This window comes from Anopheles funestus, chromosome 2RL (assembly GCF_943734845.2).
Source record: "Anopheles funestus chromosome 2RL, idAnoFuneDA-416_04, whole genome shotgun sequence".
Classification (NCBI taxonomy): domain Eukaryota; kingdom Metazoa; phylum Arthropoda; class Insecta; order Diptera; family Culicidae; genus Anopheles; species Anopheles funestus.
In genome coordinates this window covers 26,988,134-27,001,756 of record NC_064598.1, presented here as the reverse complement: position 1 = coordinate 27,001,756, position 13,623 = coordinate 26,988,134, and the positions used below count along the sequence as shown (strand labels likewise).

At 41.0% G+C, this 13,623-nt stretch overlaps 1 protein-coding gene across 1 annotated transcript; it reads left to right on the top strand.

The window, feature by feature from the left end:
- The first annotated feature begins 1,610 nt into the window (after positions 1–1,610).
- Positions 1,611–13,499, top strand: LOC125765330 (fibroblast growth factor receptor-like 1). Its single transcript, XM_049430349.1, has 6 exons — positions 1,611–1,753; positions 1,853–2,387; positions 11,967–12,200; positions 12,278–12,387; positions 12,465–12,696; positions 12,777–13,499. The coding sequence occupies exons 3-6, from the start codon at positions 12,077–12,079 to the stop codon at positions 13,412–13,414; spliced, it is 1,104 nt and encodes a 367-aa protein (XP_049286306.1). The 5' UTR covers positions 1,611–1,753; positions 1,853–2,387; positions 11,967–12,076; the 3' UTR covers positions 13,415–13,499.
- Positions 13,500–13,623: the final 124 nt, after the last annotated feature.

The following is a 13,623-nucleotide window of genomic DNA, read 5'->3' as shown; positions in this document are numbered from 1 at the left end:
ACGGTCGCATCATTCTTGTTGCGTGGTTCTGCCACACCGCTTCCCACTATCCAGTGTACGCGTACCATTTAAAGATAACGATACCCCGTGCTTAAGTATTAATCTTTTTATTGTACGCCATTCGGGTGAGAATTATTGTCTGACGGCAGCCGGACTTTTTTTCTGCTGTCAGGCACAGGTTTATGCACCACCACCACCACGACCAGGGAACCGTCCGGATGTGAACAGTCAACCGAAATACATTGCTGGGTTATGGGAAATGACGTTTTATGATTCATTTTGGAATGTTTACGACCTTTCAAGAATGGCACGCGGAACAGCGGAAATGTGTACTATCGAATGGCAATAAGATAAATATGGTTTGTAACGTACAGAACTCAAAAAGGGATAAATAGTACAGCTGGTTAAATGCACAAAACTACAATAAGCACCCTAGAGCTAGGGGTTCTTCTTCTTCTTGGCTTTAACGACCTTACAGGTCACGCCGGCCATTTCTGGCTTACTAGACTTATTTTTACCACGTAGCCGGATAGTCAGTCCTTGCTACGGGGAGACGGTCCGGATGGGATGGGAGAGCTAGGGGTTAAAGCTTTTGTTGACCTTTACTGATTTAATTAATAAGGAAATAATTTAAGATCATCAAGACCGATCGATAAAAGGATAAAACGAAGTTATTGTGGTATTTTTTTTCTAATTTTTTGAAAAAGAAAATCAATATTTTTTTATCAAATTTAAACTTTCATTAACTCAAACAACAATTTACTAACTTTTTTTACCACACGTACAAACACCGAATCTTCTCCATGAAATACTGAAGCATCACCCAAGCGAATCATAACAATTCGTATGAAAAGCAAATAATTTACTAATTTTGTTTATGCAACAAAGCAAAATATAAGCTTCATCTTCACGTGTTTTTTCCCCCCCCAGAACCACACAGAAGAAGAAAAAAAAACATTCCAATCATATCCCAATTTCATCCCCACAAACAAACATTCTTGACCTAAGCGCGTACCACCTACACAACACGGCCGCCATAACATTTACGCGCGAAAAACAACCACAAGGAAAAAACACACAAGCATACAGCCCTACATCCAAATAGAACCGTGAACATTGTGTGACCGTTGTGTATCGTACAGCGAAACCTTGAGCTAAGGTGTAGGAAAGAAGTAAGCAAACGTCCCGTGTACATGTGCGCGATCGCACGTTGTTTACGTTTTCCACCGTGTAAAGATGACGCGCATTCCATCCCTTTGCACTTTCTTTCGCCGTATGCGTATGCGTGCCATGTCTGCAGTTGCTCTCGTCTTCCCCCATACCCTCACCCCAACACCCCATCGGCCAACCCCTCCCTTGATTAAGGTTTATTATTTATCTGAACCATACCCCGAAAAAAAAAGAACCCCTAAACCCCCTTTATACCCATCGGTGCCGAGAAGCCGCGCCATATCGGACAGCTTTTACATCGTACGCCCTGCTACAGGTGGGTGAATTTACGTTTCACCAATACCACAATGACCCCACGGTAGGTGGCAGGGCGTGGCAGTAAAGGGGACGGAACGCGGGTGGTTTCCCAGTCAATAACAATAAAGTGCGCGATACGGTGTGTTTACACATTTTCCAGTCTAATTTTAACCGCCGATCCGTACGGACGATGGACACTATCGCTACAGTGCAGAGCGCGCACACTTGCCTTACGCTTCGTGGATCGGTTTATTGAACCTTATTAACGATCGATGCCAGTGCTAGAGTGCGTACTGGAGTGTTTCACACCACAATCAAGTGTATAGTTTGATGCATTTTGACTTCTTTTCCTTTATTGGTTTTGTATCTAATCGCTTAGCACTAGCCCGAGCTACTAGTGTACGAAGGAATAGTAGATAAAATGGCTCACCAATAGTTGCAAAATGGCCGATGGAGGATGTGTCTGTGTGTAACTTAAATCGACCGTTTTATTCTTAAGTGCCACCAGTGGAAGTGACATTGTGACGGGAGAAGCACAAATAGCTTTTTTCCATTTATCAACCGACTAGCAAAAAAAAAACCTAAAAAGTTTGACAACTCGATCACCGATAACAGGCAGACAGGAATGATCGACAATCAAACGGAAGCCCTGTACAATTGCAATCACAGATGTAGGTCGGAAGCGTTGCCAAACCCTTAAATAAGCGAGCAACAGTACAATTCCGTGTAGCAATTACCACGAACAGAAAAAGTATCTTCATTCGATCTGTTTGTATCACAGTGGAGAAAAAACGGGCCATCGCTTCCATAACAAAACTCGCACTCTTATCGCACATTGGTAAGGGTTTCAGCCTTAGAACACACGCAAAAACATCCCCCTGAGCGTGACTGCATAGTTCCGAACAGCATGGGCGAAGAAGGTAAGTTATAATATCGGGGTGGTGTACAGGCTGTGTGTTGATTTTTTGATACGAGCTAGTTTTCGAACATGCTTATCAGTACCGTGCGTGCGTACGTGTGTTTGTGTGTCTTTGTCGCGCTCTTCTTATCAAACAACCGGGAACGCACACAAAAACCGAACCCTTCACGGTGGTCGATATATCACAATAATGGTTTTAGCTTTCGTCCACAAAACGCCGGTCGCGCTAAGCTGGGCGCAATAAAATTTAATGAACCATTGCAATAAGCCTTCCCCCGGGGGTTTGTTACATTACCAACTGTACCGATTGAACGATCCTCCACCGGTTGTACAGCGGGTTTGGATTGATTTGCTTTCTTTATTACCCATAAGCCGATCGATAACCGATGGATGGCAAATCATATTAACCCTGGCGGCTTTAATCGCGCTTTAAAGGGTGTGTGTGTGTGTGTGTGGGGAGGGGGGGGTTTATTTAAGGGGTTGGAAAGGGAACGAAAGCTATGATTGAAGGTAATTTTGATTAGATTATTTGTACAATAGGCTGAGCAGGAAGTGCTTTTAAATTGAAGAACTAAATGTTCATTATGATTATGCGGAAAATTTTCACTCATTTTCCTAATGAGCTCTATCCAAATCATGTCTGTTTTCATCTACTAAGTTATACAGATCGGGCAATTTTTTTGAGTAGTGGCTTACTGGAATATACAGCTTAATAGCCTGAGTAAACATTACAACTTAAAGATACATGCAAGGTTATAAGGACCTTCGAAGACCTGGTTACATTGTCCTTAGATTAAGAAATACTTAACCAAAAGGAACTCTTAGTATACCTGGAACTCATTTTAACATACGCAAAACAGTAGAACGAGAATTGACATTCCAGCAATACCGGAAGTGATGGGTTACATCTTTGTAGAGCACTTAGACTCGCTAGCTTATCACTTTGGTGTCTGTCGAAACATGAAGATCATGCGTTCTAAGTCATGTAGTTATAGCCCAGATTCTTACAAGATCATCCTCCGAGTTCTGAGGATACCAAGACGGTTTCAAGATCATCTTGCGTACACAAAGTGACAGTGTCCGAAGCGAAAGTTCAGTTAATTAGAACTCTTTAAGGTGATCAGCTACCTTAAGTCTGGTATATAATAACTTCAAAAAGAGTCACGTTAAGCCGGCCGAACTAATTAATCAGACTTCCTCAGTAATAAGACATCTTTCCTTTTACTTGAAAAGTTATGCCTCAGTTGATGTTCTTAGCTCGTTGACCAAAGCTGGTAATTTGGCAATATTTTCGAAAGATCCATGTTGAGATAACAGTTTTTAAAGTAAATTAAAACTAATATTTTTCCACCAAAAGATTTGGAATATTTAATTCCATTATATTATTTTATTATTTCAAGGGATTCAATGATTATTTCAAGGGAAACACAAATCAATTGATTTATCAAGAACTTTAAGTAACAACTACCTACCATTTAACAATCCCGTTTGCATGTACTTAAACGATAAATTACCACAAACGCTTCTGTAACACATGAAATGGGAATAAAAAGCTCTTTCTTAGAATTTTTGCTCTACCAAGGAACTATTTTCCCCCACACACACACACACAACAGCATTAGATCAAACTAAGACAGCAAAAACTACGTCCGACTTCTGATGCCGGTTTTGCACGAAACTTAAGTTTCCAGTTGCACTCCAGCACCATAAGATACGCCCCAGCCACAGAACACATAGCGAGCGAGTAAGGTTTCTGTCGGGAAGTGTGATGGAAAACGAAGAATTACAAGCACGAATGTCTGATCCAGATTGGCACAAGGGATAGCTGCTGCTGCTGCTGCTGACAACACTTAACCTACCATTGTCTACGGTTGTTACAACTGACTGCCGGTTTTACCATTGCCAGCAGCAAATGCGCACAATAAATGTACATAATTAAATAAATTAAAGTTTGAGCAACGCTTGCAAAAGCCGCTGCTGCTGCAGCAGCAGAAGAAGAGAGAGAGAGTGCAGGAATAAAGTGCAAAAAATGGCATAATTCTACAAGAAAGGATCCCCACTACACATCACCATTGGCCATTGGGAAGAAGAAAAAAAAACGTTGTATCATTCTTTACCCAAAACGATTCCGATGCATTGCAATCTGTGCCACTGCACAAATGCATTCCATCGAAACAGTCACTTTCTTCGGAATGCAAACGGTATGCAACTTGCCTGATTCTGCAATGCAATGAAAATGTTTCTACTGGAGGGAAAGTAACTTTAGCAACAAAAAAAAACACCCTTTCACACACACACACTCACGGAAAGAAAAACGACAAAGTAAAGTAAAGGGCCTGTGGGTGAGAAAAATATTAGCAACTATTTAACTTCCTCCATTATGCAGCTGACATTTGAAACCGGGCTTGGGCACCACTTGATGGCAGCTCGCTCTTGCCGTGCATCCGCCAGTGCAGTACTGCATGCGGAAAGTTTCTTAATATCAATTATTAATTACTTCTTCTCCATTCTCTTCTTGGCCCGGGGGTGACTGAAAGGTGGGCTGAAATTGCCGACGTTATTACAATGTGTAAACTTCATACTTCATCCCTGCCAGGGTAAACGGGTAAACAATGAAATGGGAATGAGCATGGCTTTGTGACTTTCAGGCGTTTTGTTTGCGTTTGTAAAGTGTTCCATTTTAGTTATGGAATGTTACATTTTCGTTCCATTCACCATCACCCACCACGCAGGCCAAATGCAGTGAAGCGGTTTAGCTATAAAACCATTAAATCTGTTATCCCTTGCTGGTTGTGGAACACTTTTAAACGCTTTATTGTTTGCTGTGGCAAAAAAAAATGTATACAAATTTAATTCAGGATTATTACACCCTTTTTTTTTTTTTGCTCGGTTAGAACGGCCTGGCCGTATCAAGACTTATTTTACCACGTAGCAGGATAGTCAGTCCATGCTACGGGGAGACGGTCCGGATGGGATTTGAACCCGGTCCCTGCCGTGTGGACAGGCGCCGTTTTTCACATGCACCACCGGGCCGCCTCAGGATTATTACACCTGATGGATTTAAATATTGTATGAGTATTCTATCCATACCTTGGTGTTATGCTATCTTAATTTAACGATTAATTAGCGATCTTTAAATTTTTAGTTATATTTGACCCAGGGACATCTAGTACATTTCGACTATCTTGGTACTGAGTTGTGGTGATCGAGTGACGAATAAATTAAGAATTTTCTTAGAGTTGAAAATTGGGACTCAATGATGTCTGGATGACTTCCTAAATCCGATCTTGGAGCTCGAAGATCGACTCCATCTTTAGTTCCAACTTTGAACTGCATATAATTAGCGGATCATAGTTTCTAGAGATCACATGATATTCTTGATTTGAAAGAAGATCTTAAGATGATTGATCTTGATATTAGGCTCCTCTAGACGAAAATTTAGAGATTTTTTTTCAAACTTTAATCATTATCAGTATTCCACTGATTTTTGTCTATAAACTTGAAAGTCGACTAAACGACTAAACTGCTCAACAAATACAAAAAGCTTTTATTCTAGATAAAAATTCTGTTTAAACTCCGCTAGACAAGTGCTTCAGATTAACTGAAGAATCCTACTTCTATTTTAGCTTCTATTTATTCTATTATTAGCTTCTATTTTACGATATCATTGTATTCCAAAGTTGGACAACTACTTTGCCAATGGTAACCCACACCGTGTACCACTGACCACTGACCTCGTTAGCAAAAATATAAAAGTATACATAGCACATTTGTTCTGGTTCTATTTTTATACACACAAAGTACCATTTCCGCCTAAGACAGCCCTAGCAAATATAAATAGCACTTCCATTTATCGTAACGGAAGCTTTGTACGGTGAAATTGCTAATCTAACACTACCGTCTAATAGCCGGGTCTGGGTTCACTTCGTCTAAACCACCATTCCCAGCAACCCATCCATACCAGCCATCTCCACGATAATTCTTGACCCCGCCGGCTATGGTCGGTTTTAGCTCATTCATACCGAGAATGCAACCGCTAAATCTTGCCCACCGGCCGATAGATAAGCAGCTTACGATGAACTCTCGTGCTACGAGCGCTTTAATGCGCCCCGAAAGCACCATGGAAAGCAACATCGGCAATCAAAATGTCCTTACTCACGGAGCCCCGAGCAGTATAGAGCAACAGATTAGAAATCTTACAAATTTGTTCACCATGGTTGTTGGTTGGACAGGAAAGCTCAAAAGAAGGCATTATTTAGAAGCGAAATATTCAAATTCCATTGCCCTAAAGTAGTGATCATCGAAGACGAATACATTTCGTGGTGCGGAAAAGCATGATTTTACTGTTCTTTTTTCCTTCACTGCTTTTTTGGTCCGAAATGTTGCTTGTCCTGCGCTGCCAGAAAATTTCCATTCTAACCCAATGTTTATACAACTGCCCTCCATCCACAAAATGCCATTTGTTTTGATACCATTTGATCGTTCAGTTAAATTAGCTAATTCAAATCCAACAAAATTCACTGAACCACAACCAAAGTTACGGCAGGCAAAAGTCGCATAAAGCTCACTAACAAAGGTCTTGATTTTCCAGAAAAAGTTTATTGCTCGTACCGAATGAACGAACTTTAGAGTTTTCAACTCACACAACAACAAAAAACCACTCTCAGCGCCACACTTCATAAGGCAATGAATCAATGAAAGTGCTGCTACTCAGCAATAACCTTTACAAAGCTTGATTTGAATGTTTCGCCTTGATTTGAACCCTTCTTGATTTGAGTTCTGGATGGATGCTTCTTCTTAAACATTGCACGATTCTAACCTTAGACAAAAGTTCTTTCCTCTCGCTATCCCCGATGCCCCCTGCTCGTTGGATGCAGTTTTACAGAAGCAAAACATTTCAAGTAAAACAAAAACCATCTCTAAACAATCTCAAAACTATATAGCACACACAAATACAGTAGGAAAGCATTTACATGCTTGTGTCCGTACCAAAAAAAAGGGGGGCGAAATCCAGCTGTTTCCCGTCAATTGAAACGTCGAAGTTACTGATTTATGGGTGCGCTTTGTGAGTCATACGATAACTCAAAGTATGGCAAAACTCCTGACGCAGTTTTCTCATCCTCAGCCCTGTATCGAACACAGCCACCGTACAATGGGTGGACAATGGGGCAAGGAAACATAACATCAAACGTTATTCTTAAGGGGCAGAAAGAAATATGCTGTGCAAGTGTGCTGCTATATGCTAGGATGAATAGTTTAGGTTGCAATAAATTTTCTTCTCCTCCACCCCGGGAGTGTGTTTTGTCCGAAGCCCAGAAGTCCGAAATGAGTGAGCAAAAAAAAGGAAAGGTTTTGTTTCTTATCGCTGGCAAAGATTTGTTGAGTGTTTTATGAAGAAGCGTTCTGGAAGCTGTTTCCTTGTACTTCTGCGTACTAACAAGCATTCGACGCAAGCTGAGATACGAGCAAGGTCTTAGAAACGGGCAAATGGGAAACATGGTACGATATATTTGGATTGTGTTTTAGGAAAAAATAATAAGAGATTTAATTTTAATACAGCTGCAATGGAAACATAAATATTGTTCGATATTGAAATAACTTGGCAAACGGATGATGTGAGCGAATATGCTGGAGATCGTGGATCGAGTTTTGTCTCGACCGATCCTTCAACAATGTGGTATTTTTTATGTGGTATAAATAAAAGTCTAATAAGCTACTATACATAAATATTCAATTGATCATCAGTTATCAATCTTCTATAAACTAATGCAAATACGCTTATGACATTGTCCTTTGTTGAGGACGTTTATCAAAGGATCGATCAACCGACGGAATAACTCGGGTTGCAACGAGGCAAAACCAGCGGGCCCTGCTAATAAATCGTAACTTAAGTAGGGGTTATGTTAGGGTAGATGATCATATTTTTGAAGATTTCAAAACTCAGTTGCTATCTGAGGAATCTTCTTCACTCAAAACATCTGTTGTGATGATCGAGGCTGGAATTATAGTTCCAGTAGTTACATATCCTTCTGAAACATGGGCTTTGTCTAAAACTGACCAAATTCCTTTAAGCGAGAATAATATGCTCAGAAGAATGTTTATTCCCGTGTGTGTGTGTGTGGAAGGGCAATGGAGTTGCATCTGGTCATTCGAAAGACATCGGATGACCCAGGTCGTAATGTCCTCTTAGGTCGAATTTAGACATCGTGATTAGTGTTGGGTCAAGTAGCTCTTTAGCAAGAGCGGAGCGCACCGCTCTCGCTCTCTAAAATGTGCGGTGAGCTTGAGGTAGCTCCACACGGAGCGCTGTACACAGGAGCGATTGTGCGATGCGCTCCCAGGAGCGAAATTTAGCACCACAAGGAACGCGCACAATAAGAAGGACCGGAGCGATTGAAATACCTCTTTCGCTCTTGACCCACTAGCTATAGCCTTAGAAATTTTTTTTTCAATTTTTTAGAATGTTTTTGTTTTTTTTTTAATTTTTTATTCTTTTTTTAATTTAAAGCATTATTTGAGTGAAAAGAAATTAATTTCAAACAATTCACATTAAAATAAGTCAATTTATAAAATTATGCTAAATTTCCCAAAAATAAGCTAAGGCTATAGCTAGTGTTGGGTCAAGTAGCTCTTTTGCAAGAGCGGAGCGCACCGTTCTCGCTCTCTAAAATGTGCGATGCGCTTGAGGGAGCTCCACAAGGAGCGCTGCACGCAGGAGCGATTTTCTACCTCTTTTTCCCGTGGGCTGTGCAGGAGCGCGCACAATAAGATGAGCGGAGCGATTGAGGTCGCTCTTTCGCTCTTGACCCAACACTAGTTGTAGCGCCTGATAAGTAAGTAAGTAGATCATCAGTAATCATTTCGAAATAATAATAAAAGTAAGATTTACTTCTAATTGGCAAGAATCCACAGGTGTCTTGGAACTAGTTCCAATACGAAATTATCCCCCACAACAAAAAGCCACATAATTGGCAGAAATAAGGAGTTCTTAGTCCAAGAAGAAGAGTTACAATAAACTCCATAGTTTTTAATCACAAAGTCGTTTTAAAACAACAGGTATATAATTATAGAATTGAAGATTACATTTAGGATCTTCGGCATTATGCTATTTATGCTTTTAAATTTCCTAAAGCTTCAATTCAAAGTTTCAAAGTTTTGTCAAAAACGGCATTATCAAACAAAAAATTCTCATCAAAACAATTGTCCTAACAAATCGTGAAATTGTATGTAAGATTCAATGTTTAAGCTATTCAAAAACCTACGTCCCTTTTCTTTTCAAATTACCAAACTGTTTTCCAAGCTATTCATTCATCCCACAACTTCATTCCACACCGAAAGGAATCGCTACAATACGAAGTGAAGTTATGAAATATACTTCAAAAATCCAACCACTTTATGCTTAAGCGTTCACTGCACCTGAACCCCGGGTAAGACTTTCTGCTTCCCAAAAGTACCCCATCACCACTGTACTGTGCTTTAAATTTATGCGACGACCAACTTCTTCAGAACTCACCACCGGTCACCCAACCCAACCACGTGGCGCATGCTACTTTCACCCAGTGCCAGAGTATTAGTATTCTAAGTAGTAGAAGTTGAAGGAACGAAAACAACTAGCAAAACGGGAAGATAATGTGCACGAAAGTAGTTCCTGTTCGCATCTTCATCATAATGTCCCAACTCGTTTCCCCTTGTCCAATGGTGCGACCAAGCTTTTCCACGCGGCTGACCTTGCGTAGACTGCGTCTTCGACGATGGTTAAAGCGTGGCAACAAATCCTGTCCAACGCGCGAAAAGCTTGCGCGAATCGCGCATATAAATAATGATTTGCCGATGGAGCTTTCCGCCTGGGGCGTGCGGTAATGGCCGGAACGGTGTACCAAGCAAACAAGTGTTTGATTTATGGACCAACAGTCCCAACTAGTTCAAGTGCAAGCAAAATAACCCCTTCTTGACGGTGTTTTTTTTTTTTTGTTTTTGGTGGCCGTTTTTCTCCAGCTGGTTCCGGAAGCCAGGATGCGAAGAGAAGGATGCGAAACGTAACACCCAAGAACACTTCTTCGTTCATCTTCTATGCTGGCACAACGGTTGGCAGATACTAAATCCCCTGGTCCGCGGACTGGTTTGGTGCACCTTGTCCCTTGGTTGGGTAGTACGGCTAGGCACTGGCAAACCGGAAAATGTCGTTTCAAATGAATTTACTCGCATTATTTGAATGAGAAATAATGGTGCTTATAGAGCTGTTTGGATTACTTTACCCACCTTCTACTTCGCTTCGTGGACGGGAAACGTCTTAAGGAATGATTTCCTTTAGAGTCCAGACTTGTGACCGGGTTGTGTCTTGAGTTTTTATTTTTTCATCTGTGTGTGTGTGTGTTTTTATTTATTTTTCGCTACTGTCGCGCCATTCTGGATCGTTTCGTTAACGGAAGCTTCGCTCTCGAAAATATTAATAATGTTTATCTGCTTTGCTGTTTTTTTATGAAGTATGCTGCTAAACTTGGTTTAAAGGTTTTTTTTTTGTTTTTTGTTTATGAATTTTTGTCCATACTAATGAGGGTCGTTTATTTCGAAATTAATTCATTTTATTAAATTACAGAGTAATATGTTTCACACGCATGTAGCTTTAGTAAGCAATTTATTGTCAATGTATTTTACTGTATTTATTTATTTATTGTAAGCGCATTATTGTCTCTAGGGCAGTTAAACAAAACAGTAGATAAAATTTCTCTGTCTCTCTTGTGTATTTTACAATCTTACAAAGTTACATTTCTAGAAACAAAATTAAGAATCCAAATTTCTCTTCTTTTCTCAACCAACTTCAAAACTCATAAACCCCGACCAAATATCCATTTCTCTGTCTCTGTTGAGTATGGCGAAATATATCTGTACCATTCTTGGCTTGGATAAGATGCTCTCGGGAAAGGATCCAGGAGATCCTTATCAAATTATGAAGCGAATTATTTGCGAAGCAAAATTTATTCCAAATAACCCGTTTCTTGGATATTAACGGCAACATTTGGGATTTAAATGGATTGATCACGTCACAAGAATGACATTGAACAACCTATCGCGAAAAAATTCTTTTAGACCCTTCACAAGGACAAAGCAAACGTTTCTACACGCAGATCGATGTTGTGTTGTGGTGGTTAAGAAAACTACGCACAACCACCTGAAAGCGAGAAACGGAGATTACCTTCTACATGACTTGAGAATGAAATTTTAAGAACCGTGGAGTGTTGAAAAAATAATTCCAAAATAGTATGTTTACTCTTCCCAACCAAACGACGATTGAGTGATAAATGTTTCTCACATATTTTGATTACTCAGCAGGTGCTGAATGGTTGCGAAAAGGGGTAAAACAAATTCACACAATAAAACTGAAACCCATTTCCACGAGCGAAACAAAACATTCCTTCGCGCTTGGGGCACGTACAGTGACGGACAGTTTTTGTACCACGCACGGATGAAACGGCGATAGTTGAATGATCCATACATAGGATGAAGTTTTACTCTGGCTACTTTGGTTGCTTGGATTTCCGGATTTGGTTTTATTTACTATCTTGCTATCTTCTTTGCTTAGCGTTACAGTGAACCACAGCTTCCAGTTAAGCCGGTAACGTTCTATACCGGAGAATTTCCACGCTGAAAGATGTATAACCTGCGAATGGAAACGTTTCATCGAGTGCGGTCATGAAGTGGATGCCCACGTACGCCAAGCTGCATCCCAGTGCAGTGTTTTTCGTGCTACTACTACTGACCTGCACGCTACACCATTCGTTTACCGTCGATAGCCGACCGTCGGCCGATGTTGAAAGTAGGTAATGGAAAATCAATACAATAGTCTTCTTCTACTAAACATGGTTCTTGTACGTTTGTCTTGCCATTTTCCAGTACCCAAGCTGCAACAATGTTCGGCCGGAGCGGACACACGGCTTAGGTGCGGTATTAAGGAGCACCATGCGGATCATATGAATTCCTCCGACGTGCAGTGGTACTTTAAGGTTGGTTACTTATTCTTTTTTTTTAGCATGCTTTAAAATAATCTATTTTGGTGGTCAATTTTTCTCACACCCTTTAGCCGTGTGGTGGTGGCTTTCAACACATGACATGCAGTAACCGTGCCATCCTGGACACGCTCGAGTGGCATCCGCTGGAGTGCGATAATAAACCATGCAGGGTCACGCTGGCGATACACAACGTTTCGGAAACGGATGCCGGACTTTACCGGTGCACGATACATCCCTACCGGACGGACAACCATACGCAGCTAGACATACAGCTCGTGCGAACGTTCGAACTAGTGGTGACAAGTAGGTTTGCAAGCATAAAATCTCAACAAATGCCTGATCGGGAATCGTGGCCAAATAATACCTTTCTTCCTATTCCGCAGAATGGCCGCTCGATGAGTCAATACCGGCACCGGAACTGTTGGACAATCTGCCCGCCAACACGACGGCTATTATTGACACGCAAATCGTACTACAGTGTCGGGTACACAGCAAGGTGCCACCCACCATTAAGTGGTTCCGGCGTATCAACAAACCGCTCGGGGAGCACAACTTCAATCAGAACAAATCGATCCGCTATTTGGAGAACTCATACGAGCTGCTACCGTCCGCCGGTGAAAAGCTTCTGTCGTACGATATCTATCTGAGCAAGTTGATCCTGTACAATGCGTCCGAGCGCGACATCGGCATATACGTGTGCGTCGGCATTAATTATGTCGGTGTCAGCATGGCCGATGCGTACGTCAATCTTGTGCATCCCAACGGGACGCCAGTACAGGAGACAGGCGGTGGATACGTCGGGCTTATGGTTTTGTTTCTAATACCAATTGCATTGGCGATTGTTCCACTGCTAGGCTGGGTAATGTTGAATGTATTACGTGCAAGGCATCAATCCGAGGCAAAGTCACTGGTGCAGCTTCCCGCTGCCGCTCACGTTTGCGAACCAAACCTGCAACGGAATTATGGAAGGAAATGTATGGACCCACATGAGCATTTGTATGAGAAGGTTGATATGCTGTGAATCGCTGTTAGCCTACGATATGTACATAATTAATATTAGCGATTTAAATATTTGTACACAATTGATTAGGATTTCTGTTATTTTGAGAAGCTCACTCATACACTCATACAGCAATAAATAAGTATATGTATTTAAAGCAAAAAAAATAATAATTTTTATATTATTTGCTTCGTATCGTTCTTAAAATATGTTAATAGTAACGGAACATT